The 22467-nt window shown below is 43.0% G+C and overlaps 1 protein-coding gene across 3 annotated transcripts in view; it reads right to left on the reverse strand.

Annotated features, from left to right (window-relative positions):
* Window positions 1–15982, reverse strand: part of DNAJC6 (DnaJ (Hsp40) homolog, subfamily C, member 6) — a 167446-nt gene extending 151464 nt beyond the window's left edge. For 2 of the 3 annotated variants that reach the window (XM_011940724.1, XM_011940731.1), the window contains exon 1: window positions 5452–5896. In XM_011940724.1, the coding sequence (XP_011796114.1) occupies window positions 5452–5473 (22 nt within the window). In that variant the 5' untranslated portion in view covers window positions 5474–5896. Of the gene's footprint in view, window positions 1–5451; window positions 5897–15782 lie in introns of those variants that run through there. The other variant, XM_011940716.1, reaches the window with a different exon arrangement.
* Window positions 15983–22467: the final 6485 nt, after the last annotated feature.

A 22467-nucleotide genomic window follows, 5' to 3' on the forward strand; every position in this document is an offset into this window, starting at 1 on the left:
ACAAACATTTGCTGGGTGTGGTGGTGTGCACCTGTAATCCCAGCTACTAGGGAGGCTGAGGCAGGAGAATTGCTTAAACCTGGAAGGCGGACGTTGCAGTGAGCCAAGATCACCACTGCACTCCTGCCTGAGTGACAGAGCAAGACTCCGTCTCAATAATAATAATAATAAAATAAAAAATAAAAATGTTAGTGGAAATAACAATAGCATAAAAATAATCAATGACCAGTGACATCACTTTTAGAAGATTTATAACCCTTTTAACCCAGTATATCTGCCCTTTAAAGAGGGTAGTTTACGCTCAGCTCAATCTCATTGTTGCAGACTGCTCTAATCTTTATTAAAGAAGCCATAAATACCTTATTGAACCTATAGTCTCCAGAAGTTTTAATGTTGGTTCAAATTATTTTAAAACGTTCAGGGGTAAAAATCAAATCATGGCCGGGCGCGGTGGCTCAAGCCTGTAATCCCAGCACTTTGGGAGGCCGAGATGGGCGGATCACGAGGTCAGGAGATCGAGACCATCCTGGCTAACACGGTGAAACTCCGTCTCTACTAAAAATACAAATACTAGCTGGGCGAGGTGGCGGGCGCCTGTAGTCTCAGCTACTCGGGAGGCTGAGGCAGGAGAATGGCGTAAACCCGGGAGGCGGAGCTTGCAGTGGGCTGAGATCCAGCCACTGCACTCCAGTCCAGGCAAAAGGGAAAGCCCCCCCCTAAAAAAAAAAAAAAAAAAATCAAATCATTTTGTAAACTCTGAGTAACACAAATACATATAAATATAAAAATATTTTGTATTTTCTTGTTTAGTATCTCAAAATGAAATTTAAAGGTGAAATAACCAAACTAACACAAAATTAAACTATACATATGTATATATACATCTATGTTTCAACAGTAATGTAAAAGACAAGCGAAATAAGTTATTTACAATAAAGCAACATGTATTTCAATATGCAAATGCTCAGACAAGACTATATTGGAAAACATAATTAAGTAGGTAGCTACTTGCATCTGTATATAGATTTTATGATTCAGGTGTGTTATATTGGTGTCTAAAACACAAGTGGCATTGCTTTGGGTAAGTGATTTCCTGAACAAAATTCAGTATAATCTTCCTTAGATTTACACAGCATTTTTAATCCTGGAAGTTTCAGTGTATAGTGAAACCAATTTATGATCTAAGCCCAAAAAAGTATAGAAGGTTTTCACCCACAGCTTCAGCAAAACGTTTGAAAATTGCACAGGACATGAGCTAATTCATCATTGAATGGAACAATCCAGAACACTGGAAGGCACTATCATTTCTAGTTTCTGCCAATGAATGCTACTAGTGCCCCTCAATCATATGACCATCAAATAACACACCTGCAGATTTCCAGTGTGTTCCCCAAAAAGCAACACCACACCCATTCATTACCTCCACTGGCATAGACCAGTCTCTAATCCCAGCTTAACCACATGCTACCCCTGAAGCTCTGAGAAGTCACTTGGTCATTTACAGATCACCCCAGCTAAAGTATCATTTCACCAACTCACCCAGTTACAAGCAACAGTGACAAAAATCCTTGAATTTGAGTTTTCTCTAAAAGTATCAAAGTAGTCATGATGTTTAAGAAAAATCACTTCTTAAAAACTTATTTATACATATTTTGAATTACAGATTGGAAGATGAACACCACACTATTTTTTAATATTTAGATCCTAAAAATCTGAATCTGACTCTGCTCAAACCCAATTAGATTTTGTAATAACTTCCAGTGAAAAGCTCTCAGGAACCATTGGTATAGACAACTTTTTTTTTTTTTTTTTTTTTTTTTATACAGGGTCTCACTCTGTCGCCCAGGCTAGAGTGCAGTCTTGCTATCTCAGCTCACTGCAACCTCTGCCTCCCAGGTTCAAGCAAATCTCTTGCCTCAGCCTGCTGAATAGCTGGGATTACAGGCATCTGCCACCACACGTGGCTCATTTTTGTATTTTTAGTAGAGACGGGGTTTCACCATGTTGGCCAGGCTGGTCTTGAACTCCTGACCTCAAGTGATCTGCCACCTCAGCCTCCCAAAGTGCTGGGATTACAGGCGTGAGGCACTGCGCCCAGCCATGACAACTTTTAAATCCTACTATTAAAATGTTATGTGTAACTTTGTTTGCTAAACAAATGCTATGTTTGCCATTTTTAAATAAAATCTAGAAAAATAACAGAAAAATTGAAATGAGAACTATTTTCTTTGACCTCTTATAGACCAAAAAAAATTTTTCACCCAAATTTTCAGTCTTCATTCTTATTATTTTGTACCTCCGCCTCTAAGACCTTGCTGCATAACATACTCAAAGAACTTAGTAAAAAGAAAATTTGGAGCTGAATTTGAAGAGTTAAAATATCTGTTTTCCAAATAAAAACAACCTAAAACATTAGTCAAAAGCCATCATTTATTCTAGAGTTCACATCTCCCTTTTTATATAGGCAAGTTAATTCTAAAAATGTTGAGAATTTTATTAAAAACTGTAATTTTACAGAGTACAGGGCTACTTATTTTCAAGTACTTGCCTACCATGTGAATGGTTTTGGAGATTAAAAAAAGACCTGGTTTTGAATCATAGCTCTGCCATTAACTAGCTATGTATCCCTGTACAAAATTCTTAATCCATTTCTTCAAAATAAAATACCACCTACCTTGCAGTGTTGTGACAATATGTAAAGCACCTCCCAGAGAGCTTTTCACATAACAGTTATTAAATAGGAGCTATAGTTGTTATTATTATAATTAGCTGTCATGTTTGCCAATATCTACTTATTAACTCACTCAACTATTTTCTTTTCAGTTGCCTTATACTTAATTTCTTTTTCCTGGCTTGCAAAACATTTTGAGATATGCTGGATCAATGTTACACAATGTCTTTTGTATTAAAAACCTCATTGAATTGTCCTAAGATGAACTAAAAAGATAGGGCAGGCAGGCAGTTCTTAAGCCACAAGTCAACATTTACTGAACCACTCATGTGATGGTAGCTCTCCATTTTAGAGATAAAGAAACTGAGACCCAAAGAAATAAAGAGTCCTGTCCTAGGTCACAAATGAATTATAACTGAACCAGCAAGAGCCTACCAATCTTGACTCCAAACCCGAGGCTCTTCCCAGTACAAAGTAAAATAAAAATTTTAAATACTGGTCAGACACGGTGGCTCACGCCTGTAATTCCAGCACTTTGGGAAGCCGAGGCAGATGGATCGCCTGAGGTCTGGAGTTCGAGACCAGACTGGCCAACATGGTGAAACCCCATCTCTGCTAAAAATACAAAAATTAACCGGGCATGGTGGCATGCGCCTGTAATCCCAGCTACTTGGGAGGCTGAGGCAGGAGAATCGCTTGTACCTGGGAGGCAGAGATTGGAGCGGAGATCGCACCATTGCACTCCCACCTGGGCAACAGGGCATGACTCAGTCTCAAAAAAATTCTAAATACCAATTCTCCTTTAAAAAAAAAGTCCGGGGATCTGAGCTTAAAACACACTGATACACTGAGAAACCAAGAGTGTTTCCATTTCAAACAATGTTGAATATTAACCTTAACCTGAGCCTCCAATTCAGGCAGCTTTAATTTTTTTTCTAAATTATGTCCATGGCCTAGCATGACTTGGCAAATAAGCAATTTTCTTTTTTCTCTCCAGAAACCCTTTCTCCAACCACTGAAAACAACAAAGGAAAAACCAACATTCTTCCTAGAGTTAATTTTAAAATACTTTGATTTCACACACAGGTAATATCTACTCGTAAATGCTTGCTTAGAAACAGGAGTGAACAGGTCCTCTTCCCGCTTACTAGGCCCATGCATAGCTGTTTTCTTCCCCACTAAGGCTGCTTCATTAAAATGTAAACGTCAAAACCACATAGATCAATACGTGGATGTGAATGATCCAGAGCCTATGAGATGTTAATACAAACACCACTACCTGGCCCTTTTGAAAGCCTCAATTATGGAAAGTGGGATTGTTTAAGAGCCTTCATTACAGTTTCATAGATTAAAATACCATTCTCTCCATTGGCATTAGGTTGTGAGTGGGCTTTTTTTTTTTTCCTTCTTTTTCTAACGTTGAATATGTATACATCATTGCCCACCACCAGGAGGGGATTCCTGTAACAAGCCAGAGAGGGTGGCAGACTCCCGAGGACTGGAGAAGGCCAAGACCGGCGGCGCTGCGCGCAGAGAGCTTTGGGGCCTCCGTTGTTGCACGGCTCACCCAAAGAACTTAGCTCGGGTGCCGGGAGGGTCGCTGCGCGAAACCTGCCCGCGGGGCTGCGAGCCAGCCCCCACCTGCGCACCCAAGCCCCCAAGCCCAAGGGGAAAGCGCCGGAGCCTCCTTAAAACCCAGCGCACTCGAAGCGCAGTCTGCTGCGCAGCAGCTCGCACGGAAACCGGCTGAAAATAAAGGGGGGCCAGCGAACCCTAAAATTAGCGTTCCGGAAGCAGCGGCTCGGCACCGCCGCGCGCAGACAGCGTCCTCCGCCCTGGCGACCGCGCGAGCGCTCTCCCCCGGGCGCGCGGCCCCTCTGCGCCCTTCCTGGGCACGCGGGCCAGGAGCACAACCAGCGCAATAGGAAGGAAGGGCTCCCCCCGGAAACGGGATCGGGGAACACGTGTAGCCTCCGGAGACCTAAGGGTCCATCGCTCCTCCCCCAAATGCGGCAGAACATTTAAGGAGCCTCCGAATTTAAAACCCCAGAATCCTCCAGAATGCTTGTTGTTGAACTTAAAATTTGGTTGGCTCATTTTTCAGGGAGCCCTTTCCTTTTTTGAGTTTTTATTTAAATCGGTTTCTCTCTTCCCCCATCCCCCCACCAACAGAATTAGAGTGTTGGGAGGTGAGGGGGAGGTAAGGAGTAGAGGTTGATGGAGTGGGGGTAGTTTACATCCCAACATTTCTCTGCAAGATAAACAGTTCTGAAGGTCAGCGACGGCTCCCCATGGAGCGCTCCTAAAAAGATTAATGTTCATTAAAGGATTCTCCGTCAGCGTTTACCTTGAGAACCCAAACTGTTTTAAGTCCCAAGTATTTCAGATATTCCTATTCTAATAATGCATTGAAAACCTGTATATTCATTATTGACTATTGTGAACACCCCCAAAATAAAATTATCAAAAATCTGGGAGCTAGTCTAAGGAAATCTGTGAAAGCTGTGTTACTCAGCCAAGATTAAATGAAGAATGCAAAAACAGAGTTATATTTAGTACTACAAAAATGGAAAGCTGAATGACACAATATTTGGAAACTAGAAGCTAGTCATTTTTTAAAGTCATCATATTTATTATATAACTAGAATGTTAATATAGGCACGGTAATTTTAAACTAGTCATTAATACAAACTAAATATGTCTGTGGAGTGACATCGCATCCCTAGGATCTTTTAGCCTTTAGCCCTCTCTTAGCCATCCTTCTGCAGTCCGCCCCTTACCTTTATTTTCAGAATCTTTCATTCTCTGCTTCCTCCCTCTGCTGCAAATGAGCAGGAAAGTCCGTCTGATTCTGCAACCCTGACTTTTGATTTGTCATTCACAGTCAGCGGTCTCGGGGGCGAAGTCTCTCAACGGAGGAGCACTCGGGCTATGATAATTGCATGCAAGTCGGTGTGCGGGGTTATAATTTTGCTTATACTGGAGCGGAAAGGATGGGGATGAAGGCAGACGTAAACACAAATTCCAAAACATGGCATGGAACCGGATCTGGAGCCGAGGCTTGCCTTTCCTTCCCTCAGGATAGGGAACTAACTGTTTAGCGCCTCCTCATCTCTGAAGGGGATGTCTGTGTCATGCACCAGGTTTATTTTCAGATGGTAAGTCAGCTTTGGAGGAGGATTAAGAGCCCTGTACTTTCATTCATTCATTCAATATTTATTTTACCTCTCTGTGGACCAGGCTGTATGCTAAGTACTGGGGATACAACAATGCACAGGACCAGCCCTCAGTCCTCAAGCTGCTCACAGGCGTTACAGTACAGAGGCATACAGTGCAATATAATGGCCTGTGTCTGCTGCATGGACACAGGTTATTGAACCCATTTCACTCAGGCCTAAGTTGATACTCAAGGAGGCTTTAGTGACTGGTTGTAAGCCATTGAGTGGCAGACTAGGAATAGGTAAGAGGATGCCAAACCATAAGACCCCTCTGTTGGAGAGTAAGGAGGATTCAAGTAAATCTTTCGGTCATTCAGTTCACTTACTCTAAATCATTCCACAGCTCAGATTCATTCATTCATTCCTTCAATCATTTATTCAACACGTGGTTATTTGTGCCAGGCACTATTCCACCTGTTAGGGTTTCAGGTCCCTGCTTTCTTGGCTATTGCACCCTGGTGGAAGGATTCAGACAGGTAATGTAGACATATAATGAATGGCAATAAATGTTGTGAAGAAAAATGAAACATGGTAATGAGGTAACAGGGGTGCCATTTTAGGTAGGGTGGCCAAGGGAGGTGCCATTTTACTTGTTTTATGGACAATGGGTAAGAGTCATCACAGTCTCTTCCAAACGGCTTCACTCGGAAACTGTTTTTTAAGTTCTGAACCCTCCCAATCTCCTCTGCTTCATGCATACTCACTGATGGATGGTGTTTATTCCCCATGATACAGATTAGTAAACTGGTATCCAGAAAGACTAACTGACTCAAATACATAACCTAACCAAATTGGAAGAAGAGCAACAGAAAGGAATACATCTTCCTGTTACTCTCATCCTCAGAAATTACTGAGTTAAATGCAATATTGACATTAAAAATTTGCTGGACTAGGCATTAAAAGGGTTAAAGACCTATCTTCTACCATCTCTACCTTTTATTAACTGAGTAGTGTAGGGCAAGTGACAGAACCTCTCTGGCATGAGTTTTCTCATCTGTAAAGTGGGAATAATCATAGCTGTCCTATATATGTACTGGGTTGTTCATATCATTAAAAGGGAGAACAGAATTTTGTAAACAAAACACTAAATAAATGTACGGTATAATTACCAACTGCTTGGACACATTTAAGAGGACTAATTGCCAGTGTTCACCTACCTGTTCATTACTGCAACCCAAGAGTCAAATATAGCTATAATGTGAGAGCTTTCATGGCTATTAGGGGGCCTTGCGCTGACTTCTCGTTGCCACAACTGGAAGACTCCCTGAAAGCTTTGGGAACTTTAAGTATTTGTTTTTGGTTCCCATCTTTCCGTGGCAATGGATAATATCTTTCTGCTGTCTTTGACAACTTAAGACCAATAAGGAAAAGCTGCCTTCATTACAACTCCTTACCGGCCACCAAATGAGACATTGGCTAAACCACATCAGAGAAACTGGCATCTTTATCTCCAAGGACCAAGTCCAGGATAGCCAAAATGTGCCCAAGAGGAGCACTTTGGGGGACTGAGAAGGTGAGGGAGTAGGTGGTGAGAAGCCATCATTCATGCACTCTTTTATTCAATAATATTCATGGTACCAGGCACTGCTGTGAACACTAGGAATGACACAGTGCTGAACAAAACATTCTCTGTCCTCAGGAGCCTGTGGTCTCAGGTCAAGAGGCTTCCACTAGATATGCCAATTTACCAAATTAGGCAAAAAAAAACCCCAAGGCGTGGGTTTGAATAGTAGGGCAAGAGCTCCAAAGCAAAAGAGGACTGGGAGAGGTGGCTGATGCCTGTAATCCCAGCACTTTAGGAGGCCAAGGTGGTAGGATTGCTTGAGGTCAGGGGTTCAAAACCAGCCTGGTCAACATAGTGAGACCCCGTCTCTACGAAAAAAATTTTTTAGTTTGCTGGGCATGATGGCATGAGCCTGTGGTCCAGCTACTTGGGAGGCTGAGATGGGAGGATGCTTGAGTCTGGGAGGTCAAGGCTGCAGTGAGCCATGGGCAACAGAGCAAGAAAGACCCTGGGTGACAGACCAGACTGTGTCTCAAAAACCAAATAAAATAAAGTGTAAGAGAATGGATTCAAACATGGGCCCTGCCATGTACCAGCCCCTGGAATATAAGCTGAGACAAGTTGCTGCACCTCTCTTAAGTTTCCATTTCCTGATCTGCAGGATGGAGGTGATAATGGTACCCATCTTTCACAGCTGGGTGAGGCTCAAACAAGTTAATACGTTTAAGGTTCATAGCACAAAGCCTGACACATAAGGGCTCCATAAATCCTGTAAGATGAGTAGTATTACCTTGTAACTGGGTCAAGTTTACTCCCCTAAGCTTCAGTTTCCTCATAAAATATGGAAAATAATAACTAGTTTGTAGGATTATTGTGAGAATTACATATGAAGAAGAATATGAAGTCCTTGGCACAAAGGAATAACCAATCACCAACCACCCTCACTCCAGTCCCTTTTAAAAATTTTTTTTATTTTTAATTTTTGTGGGTACATAGTAGGTGTATGTATTTATGAGGTACATGAGAAATTTTGATACAGGCATGCCACGTGTAATAATCACATCATGGAATATGGAGTATCCATCCCCTCAAGCATTTATCCTTTGTGTTACAAACAATCCAATTATACTCTTTCAGTTATTTTAACAAGTACAATTAAATCATTATTGACTCTAGTCACCTTGTTGTGCTACCAAATACTAGGTCTTATTCCTTCTTTCTAACTATTCCAGGCCCTTTTTAATAAAGAAGGCTCCCCAAACCAAAATTTTTAAAAGACCAATGCTAGGAGTAGAAAGGAAGTGGAAGAAAGGAAGGAAGACACCCATTTATATTGGAAAAGGAAGTAATAATGTTTTCAAAAGTGTAATCATTTCTAGGGGTATTTGCATTGTACCCAACATTGTATTTTGAAAAGTTTCAAACACACCAAAAAGTTGAAAGAAAGTTCAGTGGGCCCCATATCCAAGTACATTTGGGTATATTTGTTTCATCACATGTGTCTGTTTCTCTATCCAACTTTAATTAATCTTTTTTCTCCTTAAGTTGAAAGAGGTTTGAAGGCCTCATCAAATATAAAGAGCCTTTATTTTCCCTCCTGATGCAGTATTTCCAGAAGCACAGGCCTCCTGATTCTGTGGCTATTCCAAGCAGAGCTGGGTGAACTCTCAGAAGTCTTGTCATGTCACACAGTAAATCTCAAGGCCACACCCAGTTAAGGACAAAGATGGAGTCTAGAGCTTTCCACAACAAGGCAATGTCTCTATCAGACCCCAAGCTTCAGATAAACTGGTACTGAGGATGATTAGAAACAGCCGCTAATGGACAAGATGCTCTATCTCAAAAACTGGGTTTAGGAAAAGCATCAGGCAGGCTCCACTGGCCACTAGGTCCCTTGACAACCCTGCACATCCTTGTCTTGTTAGATGCCACTCTGAGTCACTAAACCAGTGACTCATGCTCAGCAACCGAGGCCATCTTGAGAGCTAAACTGAAGGGAATTTTCAAGAACAACAAGTGAAACTCTGAATTGAAAGGGAATAAGGCTTTTTATTGTCCGAGCAAAACAAAAATGAAAGGAAAAAAAACACTGCTATCATACTGTGGATTAAACTTTCCCAGCTGCAAATTTTACTCTGAGGAAACACTGGGCACCAAAAAAAATAATTAAAAAAAAAAAAGCTTTTACATGCCCTTGGAATTTTTGAGGCATTTTAATTCTTGATTAGTTGATAGGTAAGCAGAGACCCAGAACATATGTCCCAAATTAGGCAGATGAAATGATCTTTCAATGACTTGTCTAGAGCTTCTGCTTGCTTAGTCATTCATTCCCAAAGAGTGGCTTTACCTGCAACCCCACACTCAGTCTTCCTGCACCCAGCCAAGCCTCTGTCTGGCTTGCTCAGAGCACCCAAATGACCAGAAAAGAGGTGAGAAGGAAAAAGAAAATGTGCTTACTGTGGGGAGGGGGTAGATGTTTAGGATTAGGGCTAGTCACAGAGAAGGGGCAGCATGGGTTATATGGAGTACCTACTATATGCCAAGCTGTTTTCTTATCATCATCATCAATTTGTTGAGAACTTATTATTTGGCAAGCATTGTCTTTAATGCAAGGACTCAGAGCAGACCTCCAGGGTTTGAATCCCAGCTTACTAGTTGTATAACTTTGGAAATGTTACTGAACTTCTCTCTGCTTCAGTTTTTCTTATGTGTAAAATGAAAGCTGTAAAACAGAGTTATTATAAGAATAAAATAAAATCATACACTCTTTAAGATGGTGGCTGGCACATAGTGTGACAAAAGCAATGCACATGTTAACTCTTGCCATTCGTTTTATTAGATGAGACAAACGAGGCAGAGAGGCAAGGAGACTTGCCAAAGGAGACACATAGCTAAACATAGCAGAGTCCAGAATCGTCATGTCATTTATTTCTCACACAGTCCTGTGAGGGAAATGGGAAGGAAAGGAGAGTGGCTTCACCTGCAACACCACACTCGGTCTTCCTTTTATTGGTAAGAGTTTGGAAACCCAAGACGGTCTAGTAATTTACACGTCACAAGTTGGCAAGTAGGAGAGCTGAGATTTAAACCCACATTTGCTGACTGTAAAACCCTTGTTCATCCTAGTAGGTCAGTGGTTCTCAACCTTTAGCATGTGTCAGAATTACTGCAGAGTTTATTTAAACACATTTCCAGGTCCCAGCCTCCTATCCCTCCCCATCCTCCCATCCTCCCACCCCTCAGTTTGTGATTTGGTAGCTCTGAGAGGGGGCCTAGAATTTGCATTTCTAACAAGATCCTGAGTGATGTTGATGCTGCTGGTCTCATGTGGCTGGTCTGGAGACCAAGCTTGGAGAACCACGGCTCTCTACAATCGTGCACCTGTATGCAGAACAGGTGGTAGGAGGAGAGCCAGAGCCACAGACCCAAAGACTGTGGGTCAGTAAGGTTTCCCCACTCTGATAAAGTGTTGGTTACTTCCCATAGCCTGGCTAATAAACCTTGTATTTACACAGCCCTTTCATTTTTATGGTCTCGTTTGATCTCTCTAATATCCTTAGGAATAGGCTAGGTAGGGATCATGACCTCCATTCAATGTGGCTTGTTTTTAGGGACATACGGCTAGACAATGGCAGTGACAGAATAAACCACTGATCAACGTGACAGAAATTCTGTCCTTTTCTCCAAGTAAATTGTTCTGGAAAATACTATCTACTGATGACAATGACTCTAGTTCCAACCTGTGTCTTCCCAGATAATATACCACAGTTCAGGAAAGGGCTCCTCATCCGGCACAGGGTTTAGAGGAAGGAATTTCTGGTGGGAGGAACTCAAGGCCGGTTATCTACCATAATTTCAAGGGCTAGAGAAGTCTACTGCTCATAAAATGCTTTCCTCATTTGCTCCCTTTTCTGTAACCTACGAACTTTGATATTTGAGTAAAATATGGTTTTCTGCAATGGATGGAAGCATTTGGAGGGTTAATTTCAACTCAGCACAGCTTGTTCATTTAGAACTACTGGCATGATTAAGTATATTTTTAAAAGTTGTTTAGACCTGTAAACCAACAAATAATTCATATCCAGAATATTTAAAGAATTCCTAAAATGGATAAGAAAAAAAAAACCACCAAGTTAAAGAAATGAGAAAGGCATCAATAGGCCTTTCACAAAGGTTCACACAACAATGGCCAATATTCATGTGAAAAGATACTCAGCTTCATTATTTGTCAAGAAAATTCAGTATAAAACAACATGGAATACCATTTCATACCCATCAAATTAGCAAGCATTTAAAAGTCTGACCATATTCAGTAAGGAATCAGGGAGCTTACACACGGTTGGCAGAAACTGAATTAGCACAAATATACAAAGGTCAACTTGGCAATATCTCTCAAAATCAAAAATATGTTTATACAGTTTGATGCAGTAATTGTCCCTTTAGATAGTTATGCTAAACTTTTAGTGACAAATGTTCAGAGTGTAAATTTCAGAGTCATTCTCTTTGGAAATATATAAATGGAAGGAATCTTTCATTCCAGACATATTTATTGAATGTCTGCTATGTTCAGGACACAGTGTTAGGATGCAAAGATGACAGGAATCCTTAGAAGCTATGTTCCTTCTCCCCTGCGGCCTCCTGATGAAAAAGAAGAAGGTGGCAGAAAGAAGGATGCTGCTGCAGAAGACCTTCTGGTTGACCCAGAAGGGTTAACCGCCCCAAAAAAGCCTCCAGCTGTGGTTGCTTCCCAGAGTGCACTGAACTTTTAACCGTATTTCGAGTGTGATCATATGGTTGACAATCTAGACTAAGCATTAATCTAGACTAACAGTAGTCTGGACTATTATGAAACTCTACACTATTATTAGTCTATACTAACAATAGTATACTAATAGTAGTCTAGATTTTCAGCCATATTAATATTATGGTTTTCTAATAAGTTCTAGACTTTTCTAGGTTTTCTAGACTATTTTCTAAGAATAGTCTACATTTTCAACCATATTAATATTAGGTTTTGTTTTATTAATATGAATACATGTAATAGTAAACCTAATACTAATAAAAGTAACCAGCCCTTTGTGAACCTCTGTGTACCAGAAATGCATTTAATCATCAGAGTTACATGACATAGGAATTGTCATCCTCATTTTTCAGATAATATATAACTCCATTTTTGAAAGACTAAGGACACTGTCTAATATCACACAGCTTATTAATGTGCCATTTATGAGTGGCAGATTCAAATAACAGCCTGTCTGACATCAAAGCGTATGACTCTAGATGCCCAAAATGATGTTAACATCATCATAAGAAATTCAGGTTAACTTTAAAAAATCAAATAAAATTGAGATATAAATTTATTTTATTGCATAATATTTATTCATTTTACTCCCCTCTTCCATGAGTATAGCTATTGAAACATGTTTTTTCATGTGTGGAGGGAGATGTGGCAGAAAGGATGTTGTATAGATAGACAGGCCTGAATCTGCCACTCACCAGTCACATGACCTCCAGCATATCACTTAGTGTCTCTTGCTTCACCTTCCCTTATATATAAAATGGGGGAAATACATAACATCTGCCCTCTCTCCTTCCAGGGGTATTGTCAAGATCTAAACAAAAGCCTGTACTTGAACTATTCTTTAAGATGTCAAGTATCATATAACATTAGACATTAGAATGGCTTTATACCCAGGGCTTATGGGGAAAGGGGAAGATAGATAGTAGAGGAATGTAGTGAGCAGCCAAGATCCTATCTAAGAAAAGAGAGGTGTGGGATGGCAGTGAGCCCTGGGAAGCTGTGAGTAAACGCTAGGTCAGGAACACAGAAGCAGAGATGGTTTTTTAGGCACTATAGATCTGGTTTTAAAAATTATAAAACTAATGCAGGAACAGAAAACCAAACACCAGTTGTTCTCACTTATAAGTGGGAGCTGAACAATGAGAACACATGGACACAGGGAGGGGACCAACACACACTGGGGCCCGTGGTGGAGAGGGCAGGGGAGGGAGAGCATCAGGAAGAATAGCTAACGCATGCTGGGCTTAATACCTAAGTGAAGGGTTGATAGCTGCAGCAAACCACCTTGGCACACCTTTACCTATGTAACAAACCTGAACATCCTGCATGTGTATCCCAGAACAAATATTTTAAAAATTAAAATAAAAATTATAAGACTAGAACACTTATTCTAACCCAAGTTACTACAGTGGCAATATTCATTTATTCCTCTTTTGTAAACATTCACACAATATCTGGAATAACGCTACGCATGTAATTATCACTCAAGGGATACTTGTTGCAATCATCGATCTCATTTAAGCTCATGATGAGAAGTGGTCAGCCTTCGGCCCTATTTAGTTTCAGCAATAGTTCTTTTTGTTTGTTTGTTTGAGACAGAATCTCACTCTGTGACCCAGGCTGGAGTGCAGTGGTGCAATCTCAGCTCACTGCAGCCTCTGCCTCTTGGGTTTAAGCGATTTTCCTGCCTCATCCTCCCAGGTAGCTGGGACTACAGGTGTATGCCACCACACCCAGCTAATTTTTGTATTTTTAGTAGAGATGGGGTTTCACCACCGTGGCGAGGCTGGTCTCGAACTCCTGACCTTAAGTGATCTGTCTGCCTCGCCTCCCAAAGTACTGGGATTACAAGGTTGAGCCACCGCGCCCGGCCTCAGCAATAGCTCTTGCTGACAGTACGGAATGAATTTTATTGGTGTACTGACTTAAAAAAAGTAGGAACACATACTTGGAAGCCAGCAAGATGACACTGACAAGGTGCAGAGTCTCCCTAACAACCACCAATAGAAAACCTTGTTTTTAATTCAATAAATAAATATTTGAAAGATAATTATTGCTGGTCATTTTCAAATTTATTTTTATAATGCTTACTAGGTACTAACACTTTGTAACTACTAACTCGTTTAATTCATTAATTTATTTAATCCTCAAAACACCGGGAGTGGGTGAGGTAACTATATCGATGGCAGGGTCCTGGTGCAATCTGGCTCTGCCCTGCATCTGGTCGGCCATTTTAGAAATAAGGCATGTCAACCCCTCAGAGGAAGGATCCTCAGACGATGGAAACAGACAAAAAGGACAGGACAAGACACATTCATAAGCAGTATCTACACAGTACCAAGCCCTGCACTTAGCCTGGTGGGGGATGCAAAGATGAAATGGATGAGAATGAGGAATCTTTAATACCAGATGAACAGTGACAAACGCTCTACAGGTGACGAAATGCTAAAGGAGGGGTTACAGGTGGCAGGAACCCCAGAGATTTCAGGGAAGAGACTGCATTTGTGCTAGTCTTGGCAGGAGGGTAGGAATCCGACAGGCTGAGATGCGGGCATGGACACTGCAAACAGAGAAAAGCCGGGAACCAGCAGATCAGGTCACTTCCCTGCTTAGCACACTTCAGTGTTTTTTCCCAGCTCACGTAGAATAAAATCTGAACTCCTCCTCATGTTCTGCCCAGACCTCATCCCGGCCCTGCATCCCTCACTTTCCCCTTGCTCAGTTCAGGCACTCTGGGAACCTTTTCACTTGCTATTCTCTATTACTCGGCTCCACGCTGGAGTAACTCCTCGTCAGTCCTCGGGTCTCCACTAACTTGCAATGCCTCGGAGAGGCCTTCCCAGTCCGCCTGCCACGGAAGCTCGGGCCCCCTGCCTTTTTTCCTCTCTCAGCAGACTATCTGATTCCCTCCAAGCACACATAGCAATGTGTACCGGGCTTTCTCTGTTTTGCGTGTGTAATGTCTGTCTTCCTCTCTAGAAGCAGTTCCACAAGCCGGGTTTTGCCCATCGTGTTCTCCTCCGATCAAGGCAGATGGAGGGGCTCGATAAAAATTGTGGAATGAATGAATGGAGTGAGTAAGTGATTGGCTGTGAGTTGAGGCCCTGGCGAGGACAGGACTGAGTGTGCTAGGAAATAGTTTATCGTGGCGAGAGCTTCGAGATCACCGCAGGCAGGTAGAAAGGAGGTGGGTGCAGGGCGGAAGGACCTTAAAGGGACCCTCGGGTTCGGATTCATTCCCCCAAAGGTCACTGCATTGCAGGCGCCAGGCCAGGTGTGGGGCGGGGACAAGCTAACCTCAGTGAGGCTGTGTCGCCGCGCCACCGTGGCTTCCCTGTGTCTGGAGCCAAAGCAACGAGCAGAGGCTAGGGGAAAGGAGACTGTGCCGAGACAAAACGCTGCGCTTCCCCAGCGGTGCGCTTCCCCATCGGTCCCCGTCCCCGAGGCCAGGGGTCGGGCTCAGGGGTCGCCTAGGCATCCAGGCTCTGGGGCCGGGAACGCGGCCAGAGAGACCGCCGGGGACCGCCCCGCCGCCGCGGCGCCCCTGCCTCAGGGTAACAGGTCCAGACTGGCCGCGCCCACACTCACCCTGCCCCGCCTGGCGAGCTGAGCGCTGCCTCCACAGCCGCCGGGTCGCCTTCCACGGCCGCCGCAAGGAAAACAGCTTCCGGCTCTTCTGGCCTCCCTTCTCAGTGGCGCCCATCGGTGCGCCGCGCCCTCCCCCGCCGCCGCCGACCGAGCCGAGCGCCACCGCTCGCCGCCGCCGCCGCGCGTCTGCCAGGTGCCGGGCCGCTGCCTGGAGACGCGCGCCGGGGGCGGAGCTTATGGCCTGGAGCCGTGGCTGGCGCGGACCGGGAAGGCTTCCCGGCCCGGCCCACACGGCGGCGCCTGGCGCCCGAGAGGTGGGGGTGAGCGCGGGCCCGCGCCCCTCACTTGGGAGGCACAGTTAGCACCCTTAATTAATACAGGAGTCCTGGGGGGCGCTCACCCATTTTATCTCCCAGTTACAAACCATACACTCCACGCTCCAAGAGGGTAAGGCATCTGCCCACAATCACACAGCGCTAAAAAATTCCAGAGCCCTAGGCTCTGACGATGTTTACTCACACCGTGCTACCGCCTCAGAATGAAACAACATCACGTTAGAAAGTGGTTTTAATTCTGACAGATATTCCTGTTTTCCTAATACAAGGGATTACTAGTCACCCATGATTTTTTGAGAACCTGTTCCATGTCCAGCTACTTTTACACACATTTCATGAAACCTCATTGCAACCCCATGGTGTGGGAGGCGTTTGCCATTTTCCAGAAGAGGAAACTGAAATGGCAGAACTGAAGCTCCCTCACACCATCCCCATGCCACCACTGGTCTCTGTTGAGATTTTGCTTGGAATTGCGAGAGACTGAGAGGAAGATCAAAACCAACGCCCTTGAACACGACCTGGCTGCAATAATAATAGCTAATATTTATATAATGTTTTTTATGTGGCAGATTTTACATACTGCCCGGGCTGGAGTGCAATGGCGTCATCTCAGCTCACCACAACCTCTGCCTCCCGGGTTCAAATGATTCTCCTGCCTCAGCCTCCCGAATAATACCCGGGGGGCAGAAACAATCTCCAAACTCAACAGATGGGGAAGCTGAGCATCAGAGAGTACAGGTTAGATATCTAAAACTTCAATCAAGGTTTTATGTTAGGTCAAATTATGAAATTGCCATTTTTGTAGGCCCAAACAATATCAGACAAGAGCTTCTATAGGTGACCAAAATTAAAATCACCAGTGGAGATCGGGCACGGTGGCTCACACCTGTAATCCCAGCACTTCGGGCAGCCAAGGCAGTCAGATCACTTGAGCCCAGGAGTTCAAGAGCAGCCTTCGCAGCAAAGCAAAAACCTGTCTCTACCAAAAATGCATACACACACACACACACAAATTAGCCAGGCATGGTGGCACACACCTGCAGTCCCAGCTACTGAGGAGGCTGAGGTGGGAAAATCACCTGTGCCCAGCGAGGTAGAGGCTGCAGTGAGCCGAGATGGTGCCACTATACTCCAGCCTGGCTGACAGTCACATTCTGTAAAAAAAAAAAAAAAAAAAATCACCAGTGGAGACAGGTGAAAATCGAATGCCTGCTGATGTGATATGCTGAGAAAGACACATCACCTATGGAGTATTCTGGCCAAATATGCACAGCGTGAAGCTACTCATGGGGAAACATCAGATAAACCCAAAACGAGGAATCCACTATTAAAAGGGGCAGAGAAGTGCTGTATTCCTCAAAAGTATCAATGTCATAAAATAAGAAGGAAAGCTATGGAGATGTTCTAGATTCGAGGTGACTGGGCTGGGCGCAGTGGTTCACGCCTGTAATCCCAGTACTTTGGGAGGCCAAGGCAGATGAATCACCTGAAGTCAGGGGTTCGAGACCAGCCTGGCCAACATGGCGAAACCCCGTCTCTACTAAAATTACAAAAATTAACTGAGCGCAGTGGCGTGCACCTGTAATCCCAGCTACTCGGGAGGCTGAGGCAGCAGAATCACTTGAACCTGGGAGGCGGAGGTTGCAGTGAGCCAAGATTACGCCATTGCACTCCAGCCTGGGAGACAGAGCAAAACTCCGTCACAAAAAAAAAAAAAAAAGGTGACCGAAGAGACATTGCAGCTAAATGCAATACCTGACTCTAGACTGGACCCTGTTTTGTAGTTTTTTGTTTTTGTTTTTTAAGGCTCTAAAGCATATTACTAAGTTAATTTTACCAAAAAAAATTAAATATAGGTAGCAGATTAGAGAAAAAATGCTTATCAATAAAAAACTTGCTGACATTGATAACTACACTGTGATTATATAAGAAAATACCCCTATTTTAAGAAAATACACACTGAAGCCCCACACAGTGGCTTCGCCTGTAATCCCAGCACTTTGGGAGGCTGAGGTGGACAGGTGGCTTGAGCTCAGGAGTTCAAGACCAGCCTGGGCAATGTGGTGAAACCTTTTGTCTGTCTTATTAAAAATTGAAAAATATGAAAAAAATGAAAAGAAAATGCACATGAAAGCATTTAGGAATAAAGAGCCATGATGCATTTCACATGCCTTCAAGTGATTGGATGGCGGGGGGGAGAAAAAGTGTTTGTGTACATAAAATAAAATGGGAGGAATCACCCCACTCAAATTTGAAGCCTACTATAAAGGTACAGTTTCAAAAACAGTGCAGTGTTGGCAGAAAAATAGATACATACATCAACGGAATAGAATAAAGACCCAGAAACAGAATAGACCCACATAAATCTGTCCAACTAATTTTTGACAAAGGATCAAAAGCAATTCAGTGGAAGAAATGTGCTTTTTCAACAAATGATGCTGGAGCAATTGGACATCCGTAGGGAAAAAAAAAGAGAGAGAAGATCCAAGACCCAAACTTCATACCTTATACAAAAATCGAGTCAAAATGGATTCTAGACTTAAATGTAAAACTATAAAACTTAGAAAGAAATAGGAGAAAATTTTCTAGTACCCAGAGCTATGCAGAGAGTTCTTTGGCTTGTAACCAAAAGCACAATAAGTGGAAAAATTGTTAAGTTGGACCTTATCAAGATTATTTTTGCTCTGTGAAAGACCCTGTTAAGAAGATGAAAAGACATACTACCAACTGGGGAAGATACTTGAAACCACATAGCCAACAAAGGAGTATTTAGAATATGTAAAGAATTATCAAAACTCAGCATTAAAAAACAAACAAACTGGAGGGTGCAATGGCTCACACCTGTAATCTCAGTACTTTGGGAGGCCGAGGCAGGTGGACCACCTGAGGTCAGGAGTTCAAGACCAGGCTGACCAACATGGTGAAACCCTGTCTCTACTAAAAATACAACATTAGCCAGGAATGCGGGGGCATGCCTGTAATCCCAGGTACTTGGGAGGCTGAGGCAGGAGAACTGTTTGAACCCAGGAGTGGAGGTTGCAGTGAGCTAAGATCACGCCATTGCACTCCAACCTAGGCAATATAGTGAGACTCTGTCTCAAAAAAAAAAAAAAATTTAAAATGTGCAAAAGACATGAACACGTATTTCCCTGAAGCAGAAATATAGATAACAAATAAGCATATGAAAAGAAATTCAACATTAGCCATTAGGGAAATACAAATTAAAACCACAATAAGATATCACTACACACCTAACAGAATGAGGATGTAGCAGAGAAACTGAATCACTCCTACATCACTGGCAGGAATGTAAACTGGTAGAGACACCCTGGAAGAGTTTAGCAGTTTCTTAGAAAATTAAACACACAACTACCATACAATCCAGCAATTGTGCTCTTGGGTACTTATCCCAGAAAAAATGAAAACACACAAAAACCTATAAAAGGAATGTTCAGTAGCTTTACTTTGTAACAGCCCAAAACTGGGAACAACCCAAGCATCTTTTAATGGGTCAATGGTAAAACAAGCTGTGGTACATGCGTACCATGGAATACTAGTGAGCAATAAAAAGCAACAAACTGTTGACACATATAACAATCTCAGTGAATCTCCAAGGAATTATAAGTGAAAAAAGCTAATCCCAATACTATACATTTTCATTTATATAATATTTTTAAAATGGTAAAATTATACAAATGGAGGACAAAATAGTAGCTGCCAGGGAGGAGCAGGATGCATGTAGCTATGGAAGGGATTCTGTGGTGATGAAACTGTTCTGTATGTATCTTTACTGTATCAGTATCAACTTATTGGTTACTGTATTAGATTATAGTTTTACACAATGTTACTATTAGGAGAAAAAACGAGTACATGGGTCTTTCGGTATTATTCCTTACAACTACATATCAATCTACAATTATCTCAAAACAAAACATTTTAGTTTTTAGCTTGCATATCAACAATTTCGTATAGTTCAATTCAATACTTAAAATTCAGCTGAGTCGGCCGGGCATGGTGGCTCACACCTGTAATTCTAGCACTTTGGGAGGCTCAGGTGGGCGGATCACAAGGTCAGGAGATAGAGGATATCCTGGCCAACATGGTGAAACCCCAGTGGCATGCATCTATACTCCTGGCTGCTTGGGAGGATTGCTTGAGCCTGGGAGGTTGAGGCTGCAGGGAGCCATGATCATGCCACTGCACTCCAGCCTGTGAGTTTTTGAGACAGAGCAAGACCCTATCTCAAAAAAAAAAAAAAAACATAAGAGAGAGAAACAGAGAGAGAGAAAAAAAAAATTGGGAAAACCCCATTTCATTCTTTCTTTAATTCAGAAGAATAGGAAGTTGGCCCAATGTGGTGGCTCACACCTGTAATCCCAGCACTTTGAGAGGCCAAGGCCGGCAGATTGCCTGTGGTCAGGGGTTTGAGACCAGCCTGGTCAGCATGGTGAAACCCCATCTCTACTAAAAAAAAAAAAAAAATTAGCCGGCCATGGTGGCATGCATCTGTAGTCCTGGCTACTTGGATAGCTCAGACAGGAGAATCACTTGATCCTGGGAGGGGAAGGTTGCAGTGAGCCCAGATTGCGCCACTGCACTCCAGCCTGGGTGACAGAGCAAGATTCTGTCTCAAAAAAAAAGAAGACAAATAGGAAGCTCTAAATGTGAAATGAAGAAGGAAACTGGGAAGAAGGTGGAAACTGAGAGATGTTCTCTCTCTATCAGCAATAAGCTGCTTTCTTCTACAGCAGCTCTCACTCTTCTTGGCATCCGGACTGAAGAAATAGGCCTTTAGAAGAAGTGATGTTGCCTGGGCACAGTGACTCATACCTGTAATCCCAACACTTTAGGTGGCTAAGGCAGGTAGATCACTTGAGGTCAGGAGTTCAAGACCAGCCTGGCCAAAATAGTGAAACCTCTTCTCTACTAAAAATACAAAAATAAGCCAGGCATGGTGGTATGCACCTGTAATCCCAGTTACTCAGGAGGCTGAGGTAGGAGAAGCATTTGAAGGCAGAGGTTGCAGTGAGCCAAGATCATGCCACTGCACTCCAGCCTGGGCAATAGAGGGAGACCCTGTCTCAAAAAAAAAAAAAAAAAAAAAAGTGATCTAGTTAGCAAAGCTACTCAGGAATGGTGACCACGTGCCACCAATTAGGGTTGCCCTCTGTCCTGGGACCTTTTACCTGGCCTTAGGGTTAAGACACCTAGAAATCTAGTCCTGGTTAACCAAACCATCTCTGAAAGACTAGCTATGTCCCTTTTTCTCCTAGCTCACTTATTGACCACCAACACGGCTACTCCCTCCCATTAGTGGAGGGAACTTAACCAGATGACCTAGAAGTTCCCTTCCAGGGCCTCCCAATATCCTTCCCTGTGCATCCTGACTCTCACTAGCTGCTCTGAAATAGTGCTAAGTGTTAATAGCCCCTCTGGGCCTGGCTTAGAGACTCACCTTTTATTTCACTGTCCTGGCACATCCAGTGGATTGAAACAGCTGCTTGGAGAGGCTCCCTTGCTCACTGCTTAGACTTCACTGGTCAGAGAAAGATGCAAGGGACATTCTTTAGCTTGCCCTTTTAGTCCAAACATCACATGATTTTGTGGAACTCTTCCAACTGGAGCTGAAAAAAGACCAGAAGCCTCTGACTCCCACAGTCACCGCTTGCTCCAAGCAGATCCAGTGGCGAGTTTTGCCACAGTCCCTGGAGTCCATGGGAAAAGAATGTGGTCTGAGAGAAGATCTTCCACCAAGTGGAAACACCCAAGTGCCTGAGGCACATTCATGAGCATGAGCAACATGGAATTTCTTTTCAAATGTCAAAAATGCAAACCAAGTAAGCCCACTTATTTGTACATCTGGCTCACTGGGCATGGAGAAAAACAAAATGGGGAAAAAAAAATCCTAAATTCCATGCATGTCATTCTGTTTACAAAGCTAGGTCCAGAAATGTGAATATGACAGTACTCAAAGTCAACAGGATACAAGATTTGTGTGTGTGTACGTGCATGTATATGCACATGTGGGTGTGGTGTGAGTGGAGGAGAGCTAGTAGAAAGGGCCTAGACTTTCCAGCTAAGCACAACTGTATGAATCCTGGCTCTGCCACTGACTAACTTTACAGCCTTGGCCAACTTGCCTAACTTCTCTAAGTTTCTGTTTCCCAATCTGTAAAATGGAAATAATACCTAGCACCTACTTCACAGATGTGATGAGTGTTGCTGTTACATGTAAACGATCAAATAGGCTCAGTAAATGGTAGCTTACTATAGTGCTTTGCCCATTGAGAGAGACAGTGACAGACAAAAAGGATGACTTTTTTTTTTTTTTTTTGAGACAGGGTTTCACT

The sequence above is a fragment of the Colobus angolensis genome, unplaced genomic scaffold, assembly GCF_000951035.1.
Source record: "Colobus angolensis palliatus isolate OR3802 unplaced genomic scaffold, Cang.pa_1.0 Scaffold102, whole genome shotgun sequence".
Lineage (NCBI taxonomy): Eukaryota > Metazoa > Chordata > Mammalia > Primates > Cercopithecidae > Colobus > Colobus angolensis.